This window comes from Trichosporon asahii (genome assembly GCF_000293215.1).
Source record: "Trichosporon asahii var. asahii CBS 2479 unplaced genomic scaffold scaffold00009, whole genome shotgun sequence".
NCBI lineage: Eukaryota > Fungi > Basidiomycota > Tremellomycetes > Trichosporonales > Trichosporonaceae > Trichosporon > Trichosporon asahii.
This window is the reverse complement of record NW_014040915.1, coordinates 826,467-846,239: the sequence shown is the minus strand read 5'-3', so window position 1 is coordinate 846,239 and position 19,773 is coordinate 826,467. Positions and strand designations below refer to the sequence as shown.

The 19,773-nt window shown below is 59.9% G+C and overlaps 10 protein-coding genes and 1 non-coding gene across 11 annotated transcripts; 6 read left to right on the top strand and 5 right to left on the bottom strand.

Moving 5' to 3' along the window:
* Positions 1 to 229: 229 nt before the first annotated feature.
* Positions 230 to 337, top strand: A1Q1_t198. Its single transcript has one exon. It is a non-coding gene; the product is annotated as a tRNA-Glu (tRNA).
* Positions 338 to 1,003: 666 nt separating this feature from the next.
* On the bottom strand, positions 1,004 to 2,572 carry A1Q1_07097 (uncharacterized protein; the record flags this gene model as incomplete). Its single annotated transcript, XM_014327346.1, has 5 exons — positions 1,004 to 1,097; positions 1,176 to 1,251; positions 1,315 to 1,448; positions 1,510 to 1,832; positions 1,886 to 2,572. 5 exons carry the CDS (start codon positions 2,570 to 2,572, stop codon positions 1,004 to 1,006), a joined length of 1,314 nt encoding a protein of 437 aa, XP_014182821.1.
* A 1,754-nt stretch (positions 2,573 to 4,326) lies between these two features.
* Positions 4,327 to 4,554, top strand: A1Q1_07096 (uncharacterized protein; the record flags this gene model as incomplete). The annotated part of the gene is made up of 2 exons (XM_014327345.1): positions 4,327 to 4,464; positions 4,510 to 4,554. 2 exons carry the CDS (start codon positions 4,327 to 4,329, stop codon positions 4,552 to 4,554), a joined length of 183 nt encoding a protein of 60 aa, XP_014182820.1.
* A 683-nt stretch (positions 4,555 to 5,237) lies between these two features.
* Positions 5,238 to 6,272, top strand: A1Q1_07095 (isopenicillin N synthase; the record flags this gene model as incomplete). The annotated part of the gene is made up of 1 exon (XM_014327344.1): positions 5,238 to 6,272. One exon carries the CDS (start codon positions 5,238 to 5,240, stop codon positions 6,270 to 6,272), a length of 1,035 nt encoding a protein of 344 aa, XP_014182819.1.
* A 153-nt stretch (positions 6,273 to 6,425) lies between these two features.
* A1Q1_07094 (peroxisomal hydratase-dehydrogenase-epimerase) lies at positions 6,426 to 9,473 on the bottom strand (the record flags this gene model as incomplete). Its single annotated transcript, XM_014327343.1, has 4 exons — positions 6,426 to 8,784; positions 8,846 to 9,146; positions 9,193 to 9,287; positions 9,403 to 9,473. The coding sequence occupies 4 exons, from the start codon at positions 9,471 to 9,473 to the stop codon at positions 6,426 to 6,428; spliced, it is 2,826 nt and encodes a 941-aa protein (XP_014182818.1).
* An 838-nt stretch (positions 9,474 to 10,311) lies between these two features.
* A1Q1_07093 (GTPase inhibitor) lies at positions 10,312 to 11,787 on the bottom strand (the record flags this gene model as incomplete). The annotated part of the gene is made up of 4 exons (XM_014327342.1): positions 10,312 to 10,526; positions 10,706 to 10,971; positions 11,024 to 11,478; positions 11,752 to 11,787. 4 exons carry the CDS (start codon positions 11,785 to 11,787, stop codon positions 10,312 to 10,314), a joined length of 972 nt encoding a protein of 323 aa, XP_014182817.1.
* A 189-nt stretch (positions 11,788 to 11,976) lies between these two features.
* On the top strand, positions 11,977 to 12,753 carry A1Q1_07092 (uncharacterized protein; the record flags this gene model as incomplete). Its single annotated transcript, XM_014327341.1, has 3 exons — positions 11,977 to 12,132; positions 12,243 to 12,587; positions 12,637 to 12,753. The coding sequence occupies 3 exons, from the start codon at positions 11,977 to 11,979 to the stop codon at positions 12,751 to 12,753; spliced, it is 618 nt and encodes a 205-aa protein (XP_014182816.1).
* Positions 12,754 to 12,845: 92 nt separating this feature from the next.
* Positions 12,846 to 13,634, top strand: A1Q1_07091 (uncharacterized protein; the record flags this gene model as incomplete). The annotated part of the gene is made up of 1 exon (XM_014327340.1): positions 12,846 to 13,634. The coding sequence occupies one exon, from the start codon at positions 12,846 to 12,848 to the stop codon at positions 13,632 to 13,634; it is 789 nt and encodes a 262-aa protein (XP_014182815.1).
* A 1,030-nt stretch (positions 13,635 to 14,664) lies between these two features.
* On the top strand, positions 14,665 to 16,173 carry A1Q1_07090 (peroxisomal membrane protein; the record flags this gene model as incomplete). The annotated part of the gene is made up of 5 exons (XM_014327339.1): positions 14,665 to 14,898; positions 15,011 to 15,179; positions 15,267 to 15,469; positions 15,714 to 15,872; positions 15,934 to 16,173. The coding sequence occupies 5 exons, from the start codon at positions 14,665 to 14,667 to the stop codon at positions 16,171 to 16,173; spliced, it is 1,005 nt and encodes a 334-aa protein (XP_014182814.1).
* A 208-nt stretch (positions 16,174 to 16,381) lies between these two features.
* A1Q1_07089 (uncharacterized protein) lies at positions 16,382 to 17,539 on the bottom strand (the record flags this gene model as incomplete). Its single annotated transcript, XM_014327338.1, has 1 exon — positions 16,382 to 17,539. The coding sequence occupies one exon, from the start codon at positions 17,537 to 17,539 to the stop codon at positions 16,382 to 16,384; it is 1,158 nt and encodes a 385-aa protein (XP_014182813.1).
* A 903-nt stretch (positions 17,540 to 18,442) lies between these two features.
* Positions 18,443 to 19,207, bottom strand: A1Q1_07088 (uncharacterized protein; the record flags this gene model as incomplete). The annotated part of the gene is made up of 2 exons (XM_014327337.1): positions 18,443 to 18,784; positions 18,863 to 19,207. The coding sequence occupies 2 exons, from the start codon at positions 19,205 to 19,207 to the stop codon at positions 18,443 to 18,445; spliced, it is 687 nt and encodes a 228-aa protein (XP_014182812.1).
* Between the last annotated feature and the right edge of the window lie 566 nt (positions 19,208 to 19,773).

Sequence of the window (19,773 nt, the reverse complement as noted above, 5' to 3'; positions counted from 1 at the left end):
ATGTCTGTAATGCGTCGATTACAACACATTATCGATGGCATTCAGTCGCTTCCAGCGACACCTCCCCGATTGGCACACAACTGATCGTGTCTCTCATGGGCTGCCTCAAATTCCCTCTACAATCTACATTCAAGTTTTGGAGTCTAAAGAGCGATAACGCGCGGACAGCAGAAAAATAGATGGGTTATGTGCATGAGCGGCCGAACACAGACAACACCAGTATTCCACATCTTCGCTAGTATATCGGTTAGTATAATCGCCTCTCAAACGAGAGTTTCCTCAGCCTAATCAGCTGTAGTGATCGCGATAGAGCAGGGTTCGACTCCCTGGCGGAGAATCTCTTTTGCCCCTCCTCCCAGTCTGCTTTTTCTTGTTGAAGAGCGCGCGTGTTGACGAGATGAGCGGTGGATGATTGATGGTGGATGATACAATGTCAAGAGCGGGAAATGTCGGGGTGTGCACGAATGTGAAGCTGGCGTGAGACTGAACCGGCGCTAGCCGCCGCCCCGTGACCAGAGCCTGATCGGCGATCGCCGAGACGGGCCTCGACCTCGTAGTCTTCGCAGCTGACCTCTTCTCCATGGGGCAGCAGATGTGACGCGTAAGAGCTGAACAAAATATACATAATCAGAGAGCACACAAAGATCCAAAGGCATGTCTAGAAGGGGGTATCGTTGCTGGTGCTGGAGTGTAAAAATGATAGGCGGGTCGGCTGGCATGGTTTGGCTTGGCTTGAAACCGAACGCCGCCGGGAAAGGGCACGATGGTCCTTCCCTGAGGGAAAAGTGTCTTGCGCCGCTGTCATCGGCGCGTCAAAGATGAAGTTTTGTGTGAAGGTGCAAGAGCAGAAGCTCTTGCTGCGAAGGTGGAAGTGTGCACTGTTCCGCGGCCGCTCGGTCCGCGGCGAACGGCGCACCACCTCAATCCCGATTCCGAGCCCCAAGGCCGAGGAATTTGCCACCGCCGTCCTCGTACACGGGGTACTCGTATCATCGTTGTAGTCTTACACTTGCGACTTCTTCGCGATGACGCCGAGGCCGTCGACCTCGTGTCTCGAGATGAGGTGCTGCCACTCCTTGTCGTAGAGCTGGCCCGTGCTGAAATTGTTAGCTAAGTCACTCGTCACTCGGGGCCCGAATTCGGCTACCCTGTTAGCCGGCTTTTCAAGCACTCACGCGATGATGGCGGCCATGAGACCGGCGACGCATTGAATGGGCTCCTTGGCCCACGTAAAGCCAAAGATGTCGTATGCTAAGGGGACGTTAGTGTCTGCAGCGATAGAAACATGCATGCCGAACGGCATCAAGTACTCACAGACAAAGGTCAGGTCGCACAGATACTTGACCCGCTTCCAGTCGTCCTTGCGCTCCTCCTCTGGGTCCCGGTCCTTGAACGAGTTGACGTACAGACCGTACAGTCCTGTGAGAGTCGTAGTGAACCACAGTCGGCTAGAGAATTGGTGTCAGCACTAGCGGCGGGTTGGGGAAGGGGCGGAATGTAGCCACTCACTTGGCCCAGTTGTCGGCAATGACTCCTTTCCGTCGCGACAGGAGTCCGAGCTTGGACAGACAGAAGATGTCATCGGCGATGGCGCTAGCGAGGTCGACGATGTGACCCAGGAAGTCTCGAGCGCTGGTGGGTTCCGGCGAGATAAGAGCTCCAATCGGTCGGAGCGGGTTCAGGAGGAGCAGGCATTTGCGCGTCAAACTCAGACCAGCAACTGACTGCTTTGTGCGCTTCTCGCTCGCAAGGAACCATCGAGACAGTGGTCGCACCGACGCGATCAATCCAAGAACGTAGAGATACGTACGGAACGTGTATTGGACCGTTTTCTGGTGAGGTCAGCTGACCGCGCACGCGCTTGGCGATCGTGGAGTGTACACACCAGAACCTTGTCTCGTCCTTTGCTCTTGTCCATGAGACTGGCCCATGTCTCCAGCATGTAGGGCGCCGGCAGCTTCTTGAGGGCCTTGTGGTTATGTGATGATGTCCGGATCATGGGTCCCATGGGCGGGATGATATGTTTGTGTGAGGGTGATGAGAAACTGTTGTTTCGGGCGGCGTAGTCGTCGTAGTCGCCGCCGTTTTGGTAGTGTTTGCTGTGACCGTTGGTCCAGTCGTGGTTGGCCCCGTCGTCAGAGGGGCTCATTCTGTCGGAAGCACCAGAGTTCCACGGGTCAGGTGGCATGGCGGAGGTTGAAAGGGGCGGGGAGGGGAGATCGGATCCTCGGAAGCCTCCTCCGCTGGAATGAGAGTAGGAGTACTGGGAGTAGGAGGAAGAGAACGTGGATTGCTGTTGGTAGGGGTTCGGGTGATGCAGATGGTGCGTGTTGAGATGCTGAGGGTGGTGGCTGTAAAGGTTTGAGGAGGATGAGGAGAAAGGATGATGCAAAGTTGAGGATGACGATGGAGATCCGAGGGAGGAGCCGTAATACCCACTCCCACTCGGTGCACCCCCACCTGCACCTGCACCTGCACCATACGCGTGGAAAGGGTAAGAGTGCGCGCGGACAGGTGACGGGTGCACAATGTGTGCGTGAGTGTTTCGGTGGTGCAGCCACGCGTCCGGCATCGCAGCAGATGGCGTCGTCGGGTCAAAGCCTGTGCAGTCCGACGCGATTTTTGTGACAGGATGAGCAGGAGTACAGGAGGAAAAGACGGTCGGTAGTGAGAAGAGGGAAAGTGGTCCTTTGGCTGGGGGTCTTGGTTATTTACGTGACTAGGCTGAGTAGTCATGGATTTCGATTTCGCGTTTTCGAGCGACTAGCCCAGGCAGGCAGCCAGCAGCCATGGGACGCCATGTACGGCTCGCGCGATATGCGATTTGTTTAGATTCCGGCGCGTCGCAAGACACATCCAGGGCGACCCAGATTCAGTCGGCTGTCGGTCATGAGCGAGGCGCAGGGCGCTACCCAGATACCACCCCCCGCCGACGCAGCCTCCCCGGACCAGTCGCAGTCCATTGTCATGGTCCGCATGTCCGTTCCTCGTTCCTTGCTCTAGCCCAGCCAGTCCGGCTTTCCAGTCCACGGCACGATCGAGGTCCAAGTTCGCTGGTTATCGATCTCGACCACAGGGGCAGCCAGCGAACTCACTGCGCACTAGGCTGGCTCTTAGATCATCCTTGGCTTGGTCGTCATCGCTCGCCCCTCTAGCGTCTGGTTTCTTTCGTCGTCGACTCCGGCTTGGGCGCTGTTTCGGCCTCTCACTGCCCTCATCCTCAATATCCCTTCTCCTGGTTCTCTCCAACTGGCCCTGTTTCTGGGGCTCCCAGATCCGTCGCAGAGCCCAGCACACGTTCTCCTCTACCTGCACCGATCTGCGCACGATACTCCCGTCGCACCGCATCGCCGACACACTGACCTTGCCTCACTGTTGACTCCGTCTTCCTTCTTGTCTTCCTTCGTCTGTTCCTCTCGTCACCTTTCGCCCACGTCCAGGCCCGTCACCACCTTCCCTACCCACGTCCACGCACGACCTTGCACTGCGCTCAGTCCCCTAGCCTCCCATTTTGTCTGTCGTCTCGACATAAATGGTCTTCGACGTCTTCAAGTTCCGTTCCTCGTCGCAACCCTCAACCGATACGGAACACTACACCAAGACACTGCGTGGACGCCTCGACGAGCTAGGCGCCCTTAACACCACCGAACCCTCGAGCAAGTCGCTGTCCTTTTCCTCGCTCGGCCGCCATAGGAGGTCTACCAGTTCGAGCGCGCACTCGTCGTACAGCGGCAGTCACGGAAGCATGTCGCGACAGCCTTCCGGCGCGTCCACGCCACCCCGCGCGGGGCAGTACTCGACCGCCGCATACAACTACTATTATGCGAATCGCTCAAAGTGAGTCTCCTCTGGTGCAGCTCGTATCTCATCTTCCCCAAAGCGCAAGCTGTCGTAAGAGAGCGTTACAGGTGTCTTCCCCACCGCAAACCCGTGGCGGAAGGGTGAGCAAGGCACGAATCTCGAGCTGACATCAGGTTTCCTGCCGACCAGCTACGACCGTACATCAAGGCGCTGCTGACAGCAATGCTAAACGGCGTGCAGTGGGAGAACGACCGCGCGCGTATGGGCGCGCTGAGTAAAGAGATCTGCGAGGTGAGCGATTCTCACGCCGCGTTCTGATGTGCCGGCGCCCTATCCACGGGTGTGTGGGCCCGAGCCCGTTAACCGCGCATCCCTTCGTTCCGAACTGAAGGGGTTGGGGGCTCGTGCGTCTCTGACCGCGCGGAAGGTATGAGGGTCACCTCAATGCCGGACGCGTGGCAGCGATGTGTTCGACGCTGAGAGAGCGTTATCTGTCCAAGCTAACCTCAGCGTATCAAGCAACGCATGATCGAGATTGAAGGCAAAGGGTTCAAGTACATCGTGAACACGACATTCAGCGAGAACCTCGGCCAGGCTGGCCGCGCCGACATGTCTTGCCACTGGGAGGACACGGACGCCGCGGTGCAGGAGATGTTCTCGAACGTGAGTTGTAGCGGGCTTGTTCCAGTCACACAGCTGACCAGACAGGATACGATGATCGTTGTCTGCCTCGCGTACGCCGTGCGTGTGTGAGCTATCAACCCGCTCGGCTTCCATACACACACACACGAACGAATCTCCCCAGACCTTCGCGATCCCGAATGCTCTGTCATGCCTTTGTCAACACGCCATAACGTCATACAGATAACCCCCACAGCTCACCGGCCCGTCAGCCTACCCACTCGCATGCACTTCAACCCCAACACACTCATAGTATAGTAGCCTGTACCCTGCATTTTCAGTAATACGCGATGTATATATTGTGCCCTTGCGTGTACTAACCCAGGTCAGAATCACAGTGGCATTACGTTGTTTTCCTGCAATTGGCCCGGCCTATGTCCAGCAGCCGTTCTTCCAGAGCACGATGAGGTTCCTAGCCATTGTCGGGCAATGGTAGAATGTCACAAGAGAAGCAAGAGTTGCGGGCAAAGTCGCTTTCCAAGACGATACAATGGACGCCACCAAGCCTGCGCCAGTCGCAACGCGAAACACGCGTTCGCGCGGGTGAGACGTTATCACGCAATCTCATCTGTAATCTTCGGCGTCATCCGATCCGCCCACTCCCCTCGGCTACTTAACTTGCGCTTGTTCCTCCATTCCATCTATCTTCCGCTCCATCAGCCGGTTTCATCAACATACGACTGTGCGGTGAGACAAGCGACCGACGGCTATAGTTCGACCCGTTAGACAAGTAATGGGACGAGAGAGCCGGCACCATGACGCAAGACCTTTCCGCGCTTCCGATCCTCGACCTGAGTCTCCTGGACTCGACACCAGAGGATGCGGCCCGCTTCCGGGCGCAATTAGCTCAGGCGACACACGAGATCGGCTTCTTCTACCTCGTCAACACCTCCCTGCCCTCTTCCCTCGAGAAGAGAATGCACGACGCCGCGCGCGCCTTCTTCGCGCTGCCCCTCGAGGACAAACTGGCAATTGCGAACACGAACTCGGCCCAGTTCCGGGGCTACACCGCCCTCGGCCTGGAGCGGACAAGGGGTCAGGTCGACCTGCGAGAACAGATCGATATCTGTCCCGAGGGCGTCGCGTTCAGCGAGGAAGAGCTGGCGGGACGGGAGAAGTTCTGGCGCCTCGTGGGCCCAAATCAGTGGCCTGCCGCTCTCCCCGAGCTCCGGGCCGTCAGTGAGGAGTGGCAAGCCCACTGTGAGCGGATCAGCCGCAAACTGCTGCGCGCATGGGCGCTCGCACTGGGCGAGAGCGAGGACTACTTTGAGCGCTCGTTCGGGGACCCGTTCACGCTGCTCAAGATTGTGCGCTACCCTCCAACATCTACATCCGCGTCACAGGGCGTGCAGGGCGTGGGCAAACACAAGGACGCGGGCGTCCTCACCCTGCTCTGGATCGATGGCTCGGGCGGGCTCCAGGTCGAGAAGGGGGGTAAATGGGTCGACGTCCCGCCCGTCCGGAACGGGTTTGTCGTCAACATCGGCGAGATGCTCGAGTACGCGACGCAGGGATACCTGAAGGCGACGTCGCACCGCGTCACGCTCAACGAGAGCACGGGGGACAGGATCAGCGTGCCGTACTTTTTCAATCCGGCGCTGGACGCCAGGTTGCCGTTGATTCAGATTCCAAAGGAACTGGGAGGAGAGTACAAAGTCAGTGAGGATCCGGAGAATCCCATCTTCTCGCTTTATGGCGAGAACTGTCTGAAATCCAGGCTGAGGAGTCACCCCGACGTCGCTGAGCGGCACCACCGGGACCTTGTTGGGTTGCCACCTCTTACGACGTGAGCCTTGCGACTACATTTAGTATCTTTTCACAGCATGCAACCTCTTTGTCGTAAAACCGATCCGATACATTTTTAAAGCCTTTAAACTTCTGTACAATCCACACTATGGAACTCTAGACGCCCCTCCTTGGCACGCTTTCGGAGTGAGAGCACCTTAGAGCTTGGACTTGAGCTCGCCCTGGGGGACGAGGGTGACGGCGGCGTTGGAGATGGCGGGGGCCTTGCGCTCCTTGACCGAGGTGCGGAAGATGACCTTGTCGCCCTCCTTCCACATCTCGGTGACGAGGGTCTCGCCGGGGATGACAATGCCGGCAAAGCGGACCTTGATGTCCTTGTAGGGGCCGAAAGTCTGGTAGACGTGGCGGCCGGCGAAGCCCATGGAGCAGAGGCCGTGTAGGATGGGCTTGGGGAAGCCTCCGATGGCGGAGAACTGGGGGTCGATGTGGAGCGGGTTGTAGTCGCCCGAGAGACGGTAGAGGGCCGCCTGGTCCTCGGACGTCTTCTCCTCAATGACGGCGTCCGGGCCACGCTTGGGGGGCTCGTTGGCCGCGGTCGCCGCACCACGGTCCTTGCCCGTGCGCGGGCCGTTGAAGCCGCCCGAGCCGCGGATGAAGGTCGTCGACGACGTGTCGAAGATGACCTCGCCGTTGGCCTTGTTCACACCCTGGATGGCAGTGGTGACCGAGGCGGCCTTGCCCTTGTCGAGAACCTCGACGAGACGGGGGCGGAGCTCGAGCGTGGCGTCGACGGGGATGGGAGCCTTGAGCTCGAGGTACTGCTCGCCGTGGAGGAGCTTGGCAGGGTTGAAGTTGGGGACAATCGCGTTGAGGTCGACGCCGTTGTCGGCCATGAACTGCGACAGGACCGGGAACGTGGGGTACGACTCAAAGTTGTCGGCACCCTCGTAGGTGTGGTCGAGGTCGGTGGCCTTGGCGCCGATGCCGAGGTTGTAGAGCATGACGTCGCGCTCCGAGTAGGTCCAGTCCGAGGGAGCGGGGGCGTTCTGCTTGGCCTCCTTGACGGCGTCCGAGTCCTTGGGGTCAATGTCGACGGCGGGGGCGTCGCCGCCAGACGAGCCGGCACCCGACTTGTTCTCAAAGTTCTCCATGATGGCCATGAACGACTCCTGGGTCGAGGTAGGGTTGGTGGCGCGGTCGTCAAACTTGGTGAGCTCCGACCAGTGCGACGCAATCTTCTCGGGGGTCGCGGGCTTGTCGTTGGGGAGGGCGACACCGCCCGAACGCTGCCAGCGGAGCTGGGCGGCGTAGCCACCGAAGGTCTCGTAGAAGGTGCCGGTCTGCTCGCAGCGGTCCGACACGAGGTACGCGACAATGGGGGCAATGAAGTCGGGCTTGAAGGTCTCGAGCATCTCCTTGGTCCAGACAGTGGCGGTCATGGCGGTACCAGCGCGGGGGGCGATGGTGTTGACAAAGATGTTGTGCTTCTGGCCCTCAATGGCAAGGGCGCGCATGAAGCCGATGAGACCAGACTTGGCAGTGGCGTAGTTGCACTGGCCGTGGCAGCCGTAGACACCGTTGGGCGAAGCGGTCGTCATGATACGGCCGTACTTCTGCTTGTAGAAGATGGGCCAGGCAGCCTTGCACACCTTGAAGGTGCCGGTGAGGTGGACGTCGATGACGGCGTCCCACATGTCGTCGGTCATGTTGACAAAGGCCTTGTCGCGGAGGATACCGGCGTTGCAGATAACGCCGTGGAGACCGCCGAAGTTGTCAAGGGCAGTCTTGACGATGGCCTCACCGTCAGTGGCCGAGCAGACGGCAGCGGCAGCCTTGCCACCGGCAGCCTTGATCGCGTCAACGACAGCCTGGGCGGCCTTCTCGGAAACGTCGTTGATGACAACGTTGGCGCCGCCGCGGGCCAGCTCAATGGCGTACGAGCGGCCGAGACCGTTACCAGCACCGGTGATGATGATGGTCTGGTCCTTGAACGAGACAGTGGGGCCCTGCTCGTTGGGCTGGAGAGTGGGCTGGGCCTCGAGGACGCGGATCATGTCCTGAGGGACGGCGTCGGTGGGGTACTCGGGGTGCGAGAAGTCCATGACCTTGTCCCACTTGCAAGCGACGGCCGAGGGGGTGAAGGACTTGTCGGTCTTCCAGATGTAACCCTGCGAGCGCTCCCAGCGGACCTCGGAGAAGAAGCCTCCGCCGAGCTCGAAGATGCGGCCACCAACGTCGGGTCCATTCTTGGCGGTAAGAACACCGACAAGAGGGGCAATGTGCTCAGCGGTGAGCGACTTGAGGACGTCGGGGGGCATGACAGTCTCGGTCATGGCCGAAGCGGCGAGGGGGACGATGGTGTTGGCCTTGATGTTGTACTTGGGGCCCTCACGGGTAAGCGACATCGAGAAGGCAATGAGCGCAGCCTTGGCGGCACTGTCGTTAGCTCTGGCCTCCACCACAGTCGTCGAAACCACCGAAATTGGTGCCACACTGCCACACCGCCACACCACCATACCACACATCCACCCAACCACCTTTTTACGACCCTCCGACCTTCAACAACGCTTTTCTCATGCGTTTTCTTCACAAAGAACGTCAAAAAAGCGATGCTTACCTGTAGTTTACTTGGCCCCGATTGCCATATACTCCAGCAGGCGAAGCAGTGTTGATAACACGACCAAACTTCTGCTTGCGGAAGAGGGGCCAACAGGCCTTGGTCATGGAGTAGGCGCCCTTGAGGTGGACGGCGATGATGGCGTCCCACTCGGCGTCGCTCATCTTGGCGAACGACTTGTCGCGGAGGATGCCGGCGTTGTTGATGAGGACGTGGACGGTGCCAAAGGCCTTGACGGCCTGGTCGACAATCTTCTGGCCGTCGGTGACCGAGCCGATGGCGATGGCGGCCTGTCCGCCGTCTAGTCGCTGTTAGAAACGCCAACTCCTCTTCTGCAGATTACTCACTGGCAATGATCTCGTCGGCAACAGCCTGGGCAGCCTTCTCAGAGACATCGTTGACGACGACCTTGGAGCCGCGCGAGCCGAAGAGGTGGCAGTAACTGGAGAGTTGAAACGGCGCAGGTACGGATTCCCACGAGGACACATGTCAGCACCGTAACGCTTTCACTGCTTTCACCGCCGGATCTGCAAGACCCGCGGACTCAGAGTACTCACGCCTTGCCGATACCACCGCCGGCACCGGTGATGAGGACAACGAGGTCCTTGAAGTCGAGCTGAGGAGCCATAGTTGCGGGAGGTGGGGGGAGGGGTGTGGGAGCGAGTTTGGGGGGGTTCTAAGGTTGCTTTAAACTAGAATTTCAGTGGGTATGTGGACTAGACGTCTAAGCCTCGATGCTGATCGTGTGGGAGGCGAGTTGGTTACAGTTGATGCTGGAGGAGAGAAAGAAAGCGATGGATAAAAAGAGGTTGGACACTCGGTGTGGGTAGCCGGGTGCAGTAGATGTATGGTCACGGGCCGTGGGCCGAGAGCTAGTGTTGCGCTACGTTCCGTTTGATCCGGTAGGGCGGTAGCCGGATACCCGGCGTCGGGTGGCTCCATTATCTTTTCAATGACGTGGATGCCGCCGGGCGCGGGGCGCGTGGGTCCGGCCTCGAGGCATGTAATAGGTCCACCCAGCACCCATTACAACGCCCATTATACTCCTGCCAACGATGATTATCAGACGGGGGTATATCGGCCCCTGGTCACCACATGCTGATGCAGCCATGCTACCCACACCGCAACTGGCGGCCCCGGACTGCCCATCACATGTGCCTCCACCTAAGCCCACCCCTCCCCACTCTCCAGCGCGGGCGTCTCCAGGCGCGGCCTCCCATCTCCACGCCCATCGACCCATGCCCAGGCGATGTTGCCGAACTCTCTTGTCTCGCTGCCCGTCGGCCGGGTCGGCCAACACTATTCGGTCATCTAATGCATACACACGGCCCAATCCTGGCCCGCACCACAGCGCGCACCGGTTACACACCGTCTACCCGGCACACCTGCACGCAGCGGTCACTCTGATAGCGATCGATCGAACATCTATACAAGGCAGCTGGAAAAGTCGCGCAGCCACTGGCTGATCACATGTCAAAGTCGCTGTCATCGCTGTCCTCCTGCTTCCGGCCTGTTCCCGGTCCTCGACCGGCTGCACGGATACCCCCTGAGCGCGCGTTCACAGTGCCGACATCGCCGCCGTCAGAGTCCAAGTCCGAGTCGTCATCGCTGTTGTTGCTCCGGCGCAGGGCGGGAGACGGCTTCTCGATCGCACCGTAGTGGAGGAGGAGGTTCTCGACGTCTGCGAGTCAGCTTGCGTACAAACATTACTTAGCTGTACAACTCCGATCCACATTGTCAAGCGCCGGACCACGATAGCAGGAAAGCATCCCGAGGCCACTGGAGCCCTGCACACTGTGCTGCTCACAGCAACTGCTCAGATCTTCTCCAGCACGCCCGCCCATTGTGGCTTCCACTCACCCTTGGCTGTCGTCTTCATGCCCTTCAGACCCATGCCAGCAACGACGTTTCCGACCATGTCGCCGTTGCGGTAGACGAGGAGAGTGGGAACGTTGCGGTCGGGGTAGTTGGGGATACACATTTGCGCCTGGATAGCGAGGAACTTGGTCTCGGGGTGCGCGGCAGCGACCTGTTGCAGGAGCGGGCGCAGATGCTGGGACAGCGGCACGCTGATGTCAGCTAAGCATTTAATCTCCTGCCAGCGTTTCATCGTCTGCCTGCCAGCGCTGGCAGACTTTGAGGGGCAGAATCGAGTTCAGTTGCACTCTCTCCACTTACGAATCCTTGTAGAGGAAGACGACAACACCAGTGCCCTTCAATCGCCTCGCCTGGACCATCTTGGGCCGCTCGTCCTCGTCATCACTGTCCTTGTTTTCTGGCTCCGAGTCTGGTTCAACCTCTCCGTCGGCGTTCAGCTTACTCGCCTCCGTGACTTCACGGACAAAGTCGTCCCGTCCGAGCGGCTCGAGCGTTCCGAAACGTCCCCGCTTCTCCTCACGCTGCATCTCCGCAAGTCGGCGACGACGGTAGTCCTCAAACATCCGCTCGTCGTCCGAGTCGAGGTTGTCACCCTCAAGCAGAGTGCCGAGCTGCTCCGCATCTGCTGTTGACGCAATTGCTCGAACGGCGTCGGCCTGCGAGATGTGCGGCACATCGGGGGAAGGCGAGCGCGATGGCGGCTTGGGCGGCAGAATGCCGTGCGCGCGGAGCGCATCATTGCTGCCTGTTAGCTCCTTCAGCAAACTTAGCTTACAATTCAGTATCGGCGTTGGGGTCGTTGATCATCCTGCTTGCTTGGCCGTAGAGTGTCGTTGCGTGCTCTCGCGCCGTGGCCCGTTCATGAGCTCGTGAGAGGTGACGTGCAGCTGGTACGGTGTGCGGTGGAGGGAAATATTTGGCTCCGTGCTGGAGCCCCGCATGATGACACTCTAGAATACACCATAACTTTGCGGAATGAGCGTTCGCCGCCGGCCAAGCCAAAGGCACCTCGGCGGCGAACGGCTCACGGCGTGTGCGCGGCACGCGGGACGATCACCTGACATTGCGCGCAGCTCGTCAGATCTCGCCACATCGAGTCGAACGAACCCCACGAAACACGATAACAACAACTGCACGGTGACAGTTGCCCGCGACACGTCACATTGCATGCCGAACACGTCTGCGGCGTTGCTCTTTATAACACCCACTCCTCCGCGGCTTCAACTCCGCAACCCCACATCTAGACAATAACAATGGTAGACGCCCAGCGATCCCTGGCCGTCGTAGACTCCAACGCCAAGGCGCTGCTCGACTGGCTCTCGACTTTCAAGGGCTTCTACAACAAGCTTGAGCTGCAGGATGCCGACGCCGCTGGACGCGGTCTGTTCGCGTACGGCAAGGCTCTCAACGTAAGCCAGCTTCAAAGCTTCACAGTGAGACAGTAGGCTGACCTCAGCCTGGCGAGCCCGTGCTGCGCATTCCGGCGGCGAGCTTGCTGAACCCACTGACGCTGGCAAAGTCGCCGCTGAACTCGATCCCGCTCGAGCTCTTCCCGGCTCTGGCGTCTTCGGACTCGCCCCCGCAGTCGCCGAGCTCCGCTGTCCCGAGGCTCACGACGACGCAGCTCCTCGCCCTCCACCTCGCACTGACCCACGATGCGCGCGGCAGGCACCGTTCCGAGTGGCAGATCTTCCTCGACAGCATTGAGACCGACTTCACCCCATGGCACCCTCTCACGTGGTCCCTGTCCAAGGACGACTTCTGGCAGACGCTTGAGAGCAGGCTCTCTCGTAGTGTGCGCGTGAAGATTGACGCCGTCCGGCGGCGATACGATGCTGACCTCGCCGTGCTCAAGCGAGTGCTCGTGAGTTGCCCACATGCCATCCCCGCAAGACCACGCTGACAGGGTTTAGACGACGGTGGAGCCGTTCAAGTCGCAAGGCGTCATCGACGCCATCCCCGAGAACGCCCTGCTTTGGGCGTGGCTGAATGGTGAATACAAACGTGATGGCCACTCTAACGCCCAGTGAACACGCGTACGGTTGCGATGCCGCTCGGGCTCTCGGAGCCGGCGGATGCCAAGTGGCCCGTGAACAACCACTCGTTCATCCCGCTGCTCGATATGATCAACCACTCGTCGCTGCAGGAGTTTAACTGCCCGAAACCGGAACCGATCCCGAGCGCAACGCTGAATGGCAAACTGTACTATCGGGGTGGCAAGCCGCCGGTCGGCAAGCTGCAGCCGGGCAAGGTCGACCTCATGCTCTTCGCCCCGCTGCGCGGTTTGAACGAGAACGAGGAAGTCAAGTTCCTTTACGGCCCGCATTCGAACGCAATGCTCTTTGCCGAGTACGGATTCACGGAAACCCACGACGACAGCGAGGACGGCGCCGGCGTGTTCTGGCCGAACGGCGACGTCGACGTGAACCCCTGGGTTGAGGCTATGTGGGAGAGCCAGCTCGGCGGGACGGAGGAGGGCGAGCGCAAGCGTGCCTTCCTCGAGGACGAGGGGATGTGGGGCCACAACCGCCTGGCTGCGAACGGTGGCGAGCCGGCTCCCAGCACCGGCCTGATGCTCACGCTCCTTGTCATGGTCACGCCCCCGGAGGAGTTCCCGACCATTGTCGCGACCAGCCGCCACGGTGGCCTCAAGAGCCGTGCCTTCACGCGCCCCCTGAAGCAGGCAGCCTACCGTCAGCTCGCCGGCCTGTGCCAGGACGTGCTGCTCGAGGCACTCGAGAGTGGGAAGAAGGTCGACAAGCTCGCGAAGACGATTCGCGCTGATGACGAGGACAGGAATAGCAAGGAGATTGCTGTGCGCTCCGTCCGCGGCCTGATCCGGGAGCAGGAGAGTATCAGCAGGACGATCCTCGACGTTGTCGAGAGCGGCGCGGGTATCCCGGGCTTCTGAGAGGCGCCGGGTAATGAAGAAGAGTGTCAGAAGTAGTTTTCCGAGAACTCCTCGGTGTATTCCTAGTCTTAGAGATAACCTGTGTGAAACCCAACGAACCAATAATAGCTGTAGATACGAAACCATAACCAATATCATTACTCACCGGCATCGAAACAACACAACTCCATAAACCCCAACTCAACCAAATCAAGAAACGAAAGAAGACACGATAAGACGAAACACACAATGTGGAACAATCTGTGGTATATAGCAGTAGACTCGTAGATGTGTTTATGTGACTGGTTCATCTTGATGATTGCGTCTGACGAGTGGAGGCGGAGAAAGGCTAGACTCCCAGGTGGAGGTTGCCGACACGAAGTGTGGATGACAGGGGCTTGGCTGGGCGGGCGCCTGGGCGTGAAATCGCGTGAAAGCCGTGAGTCACCGAATGGGGCGCGGGGCCAATCGTACACTTTCTTACCCAATCGTGGCACGTTGCTGGCCCGTCACTGGGCCGACAGGGCCGCGTAAGGTTGCAAGCCAGCGGTGGATTCCGTGGTGCCCGTGCGTGGCCTGTGATCCTGTGAGCTCGCGGCGCGCGGATCGTGTCGCGGCCGCAACACGAGTGGTTCTGACCTCGACTTTGCACGGCTGTCCGAAAAGCCGGTGAGGTCCGAAGACCGGTTAGAAGTAAGGCCGAGTTGGGTCCGGATGAAGGAGCGTAGCAACACAGAGTGGAGGGCTCCGCTCCGCTGACTTGCTGCCCATACGCCCACCGTACCCACCGCAGTGGTGCAGTGACGCTGAGACTGGGGCTGGGCTGCTTGTTGTCGTGCCGTGCCGTGCAAGCATCTCCAACTCTTTGGTGCCTGTGCAAAGCCTCAGCCTCCCACTCACCTCGACGCACCGACATTACTCCTCTTTCTTGTCGTCACAACACCCCCTTCCCTTTCTTCTTCCCTTCTTCTTGTTCTTGTCGCTGTCAGCACCCGCACAACCCAGCACCTTAACCCTATCAACCCGTCACTCTTTCACTCTTTCAACAACAATGGGAGACTCTGCGATTCACGCGCTCGCCGGCGGTGTCGGCGGCGGCATCTCCATGGCCCTCACCTACCCCCTCGTCAACCTGTCGACCCGTGCCGCCGTCGCTACCAAGAAGTCGGACATGACCCTCGTCCAGGCCATTAAGAAGACGATCCACGACGAGGGTCTTTCGGGCCTTTACGCCGGTCTTGGCTCTTCGCTCGTCGGCATTGTCTTCTCGAACAGTGTCTACTACGTGAGTACGACTTTCAGCGTCTCTTGCAACAGCTGTAAGACAGCGACTATGCGCGGCGGTGTGCGATTTGCGCGCTCCGTGTTGTGGTGCCCTGGCTTGAGTGAAATCTAAGGCCCGGCCGACACGCACCGCAAGCAATATTGGGTTCGTCCAGGAACGTGGGCTGACCCCTCAGGCGTTCTACGAGGAGACGCGCTCCAAGATCCTTCGCCGCCGCCCGGCCGGCAGCACGAGCTCGGCGCTCACGACGGGCGAGGGTATCCTCGCTGGTCTCATTGCTGGTAAGTCATGAGTCCGCCGTCAGGCGCATGTCTGTGGAGTCGTTTCCGCAGCTCAGCTCGCCTTACGCTGTCAGAACTGACCATCAGGTACCGTCACGACGCTCGTGACGAACCCCGTCTGGACGGTGCAGGCGTACCAGTCGACGCGGGGTGTCACGAACGAGTCGGGCAAGAAGGAGAAGCCGACGGCGTCTAGCGCGCTCAAGGCTATCCTGAAGCAGGACGGCATCAAGGGCCTGTGGCGCGGTATCGGCCCGGCGCTCATTCTTGTTATCAACCCGGTGATCCAGGTGAGTGCGAGCGCAACATGCGCAACAATATGCCATCGAGCAACTCCGCCACGTCTCGAGCTTCCTTGCGTACTTCGATGGACCCATCGTGTACGGCGTCTGCCTGTCTTTTCCGACCCCAAAGGGAAACATTACGGCAATGACAGGCTTGAGAAGCCGAGGCGCTCCAGACCGTTGGACGAGACTTTTTACTTGTCGGCAGAGACAGCAGAGCCCGTGCGCTGGAGACATCAGCTGACAACAGTACACCACCTTTGAGCGCCTGGTCAGCGCTGTCCTTACGTGGCGCGCCAAGCGCTCTGGCACGACGAGCGTCGCTGGCCGCGGATCCCTCACCGACTGGGACTTCTTCATCCTCGGCGCGCTCTCCAAGCTCGTCGCCACGGGAGTGACCTACCCCTACGTGAGTTACTGTGGCAGCAGCTTCGCTTCGCCATGATAGTGCAGCCTTAGCTGACAACCAGCTTGTTGTCAAGTCGCGCCTCCAGGCTGCCACGCACAAGTACAAGTCGTCGATCACTGCCGTCATCCAGATCCTCAAGACCGAGGGCATCTCGGGCCTGTACGCCGGTATCGGCCCCAAGCTCCTCCAGTCGGCGCTCACCGCTGCGTTCATGTTTGTCGCGCAGCGCCGTATCTTCGAGCTCGTCAAGAGCCTCGTCGTCGCTGCTCAGCAGAAGAAGGCCGGTGCTCTCCGCGCTTAATCGTGAGGGCGAGCTGAAAGGCAAGCTTGTTTTTGATACTAAGAGTAGGCACTTCGGTAACTAGAAAGCTATGCAAATCCCCAGTAGTTTTTGCCTCTTTGTGACACTGGGAACAATGCGTGCATGGGCTAATTCTGCTAAGCTCTTGTGGTTACAATTGCGCTGCGTACAATCATGACTGCTCTAAACTCGTACAACCTATCTTGCCTCAGACACCCTGGTAATCCTCCTTTTCCTGCTCATTCGTCTGCCTAACGCGGATGGCCTCCTCGCACCAGCGCCAAAACTCGCTCTTGTCCTTCCCGAGCACCTCAAAGATGTCCCTAATGTTCTCAACACGCGTGCGCAGGATCATCTCCTTGACCTCGGCATCCTGGTGCATGCCGGGGTGTACCTCGTCCGCCTCCTCGTTTTCGACTTCGGTGGAGACGAAGCCCCAGGCGGGGCGCGAGTTGACATTCCGACACACGCGCAGCCACGCGAGCACGGCGCACTCGTCGTCGGCGGGGGAGGAGCCGCGGAACTGCGCCCACGCCTTGAGGAGCTGACACTTGAGCTTGGCCACGAGCTTCTCCTCGAGCAGATTCGGCTGAGAGGTTGAGAGCGCTGCGGTCTGCGAGGTGATGCTGTCGATGTCGGGCGAGCCGGATGAGGCGGCTTTCGGAGGCGAGGCGGCCGGGGCTGGGGCAGTGTAAGGCGCCGGCGAGTGTGTGCGCGGCGACGGGGCAGGGTACTCGGGCTGAGGGGGGCCGGCGCCGTACTGCGCCCAGTAGGCGTCCTCGTCGTCCTGCTCCTGGATGCCCGTGCTGTCGCTCTCCGGACTGCTCCATCCGGCCCAGTAGTCTTTCACCTCGTCGCGCTCCTCCTTAGCTTCGGCAGGCTGGACAGGCACCTCCTCCACGTCGCTGTACCACCCGTCGTCGTCCCCGCCAATCGAAAACTTGGACCCACGGTACACCCACCCCCGGTCCTCGTCTTGCTCGAAGCCGATCTCGACCGTCTTCCGCTCCTCGGCGGCTGAGAGGTAGTCGGCCGGCTGGACTAGCGTGCGCGCCATCATCGTGCCGTCGTAGGTGTACTGGGTTGCAGAGGGGGGAGAGAGTTCGCACGCGGCAAGGGCCTGGGCGAGTGCGTTCGGGGACGGAGAGGTGAAGGGCGAGAGCTGGCCGTCAATGTCGTCCGGCGCTGGGGGTAGGAAGGCGAGGCGCTCGAGAAAGTCGCGGGACAGGAGCGTGGGCGGCAGAGGCGGCGTGGGCGGGATGAGGTGCGATAGGATGCGGTCGCGGATGTCGAGCGGCAGCGGTGTTCTCTGCACTTGCACTGTCGGGCTCGTTGGTGGTTCAGAATTGGGATCGGGGGCAGACATGGTGTGCGACAGGCTCGAGTCGGAGGGCTTATAGATCCCCCGAGAGCAAGCAGTGTGAGGGGGGGAGGAGTGGGGGTGATCAGAATGCCGAGCTCTGGCTGGATTTACCCGCGCACATCACACGGCAGGACACGGCAGGAGCTGGATACGCTGCTCAGCCAGTGAGCGCCGCGCGCCGGAGGACGACTGGAAAACTCCTATTTCCCCGCCTCGCTTAATGTGGGGACAGGGATGGGGCTCCGGCCAAACTGCGGGGGACCTTCTGCACTCAAATGGCTGCTGTGTTGCTTGCGTGCTTGCAATGCTTTGGCTTCCTCTCGTGTGGTGTGCGGACCGTAGATGGTCAGGTGATGCCGGTTTCGCGGTGTTCACTTTCGAAGTGGAGAGTGGAGGTCGGAGGGCGAGCACAGACGGCGAGATAAGATGAAAGAACGCACGCGGAATGCGGTCATGGCTTCGGTGTCGCTAGCCTCCTTCCAGTAATGTGCTTCGGGACTGACTTTTGACACTTTTGCCACCCGGCCGGCTCATGATGCATGACCTCATTGGCGTTTCGACTTGCCGTCTCGCTTGCGTCCTCGCCGCAGACGTACCACATTGAACGACGTCGTGTGCTAGTGCGATCACGCGCAGAATGAATACTCACATACCCACACACCACAACTGCGTGTACCGCATTCCGCGACCGGGTTGGATGAAGTCATGGTGACAACTGTGTTACATCAGGCTGTGTCTATGTACTACTCTACGGGCGGCAACGCCCTTCATCATCTTTCTCTATGTGTCTATGTCGCTCACACCAGATTTCACCTCCGGCCATGTCGTCCGGAAAAGCTACGCCTGGCACGCCCGCCAGTGGCAAAGTCGCTCCGCGCACCGTCGCTTCGCTGAGAGGACGCGGCACTAGAAGTCGCCCCGCCTCGCGCCCTTCTTCGCCTTCGCCTTCATCTTGAACTCCTTCCGCCTCTCCTTCTCAGCGGCGGCGAGGGCGGCAACGCGCTGCCGCTGCTCCGGGCTCGTCTCACCGCGGATTAAGGACCGGGCGGCGGATACGATGGTCGAGTGGAGATTGGACAGCGCCCGGTCCAGATTCTGCGGGGCTGAGCGGGACGTCTGGCACTGGAACAGCAGGTTCGGCGCGTGGTAGTATTGCTGGGCGTTAGCTGACTTCAGTCTCCCATTTGTGGGGCATAGGTCGCGGACCATGGGGAAGTACGCGCCTGGCGGTGCTGGGATGGTTGGGAGCTGGGATCATCCAGCTCGGAAGTGCGGTGGGTAAGGGCTGTCGGTCGAACTACGGAAAACCCGCCCAGGAAAACTCACAGTCTTCTGCAGCGCCGGCAGCACAAACGGAGGAAGCCACTTCGCCTTGTGGATGTCGATGCGCACGACCGCCTTGGAGTTCGTCTTGTTCACGTGCTGTCCGCCCGGTCCGCTCGAGCGTGCGTACGACACGTCCAGTTCTTCCTTTGGGACGTCTTCCAGGGTGAAGCCGTCCACCCACGCCCGGGCGCTCTTGTGGTCGTCGTCTGTCGAGAGAGTGCGTAAGGAGGCCAGCTCCTTTGATACCTTCGAGGCTTTGCCGAGGCGTGCGGCTGTCGAAGTGAAACCGCGGAGGCCATGCTCACGCGACAACCCCCAGATTGAGAGGGTATGTCGCAGGATCATGTCGGTGTTAGTTGTATCGCCGTGCGCCGAGGTCGTGCACGCCGAGATGGTCGTGCATGAAGCTGTCAGAGACTGGACAAACAAAATCCAGGAGGCTAGATAGTGGAGGTTGTTCCGAGGTTGAAGCGGACACCTTGACAGGCCAATCGTCGTGCCGAGATTGCCACATGCGGAGTTATTGCTTGTGCCTGACACAACAATAGGCATCGGAAAGGACGGATTACGTATGGCGCAAGATGGCGCTCCTGGGCGCCCCTTCGGCGGGCACAGGCGGGCGGGGATAGGCCTGCGGAGTTGTGCCCAATGTGGGTGGCAAAGGCCGTGGATCCGTGGACGCCCACAGGCGAGTCGCTTTTCCCCGAAAAGCGTCCAGGGACTCAGGGTCTGTAGCGTGGGCCGGGCTCTCGAGACTCCCCTTAGAGTCCCCCAGGTTGGCCGCTGAAAAGACGGGAGCAAAAAAGAGTGAAAGAACAGGTCGCGGGCAGCGTTGTCGTCATAGTCCCCCCCCGGTGCCCATGACGCAGCTTTCCACCATCTACTCATTTCGTCACCACCTCTGGACCATC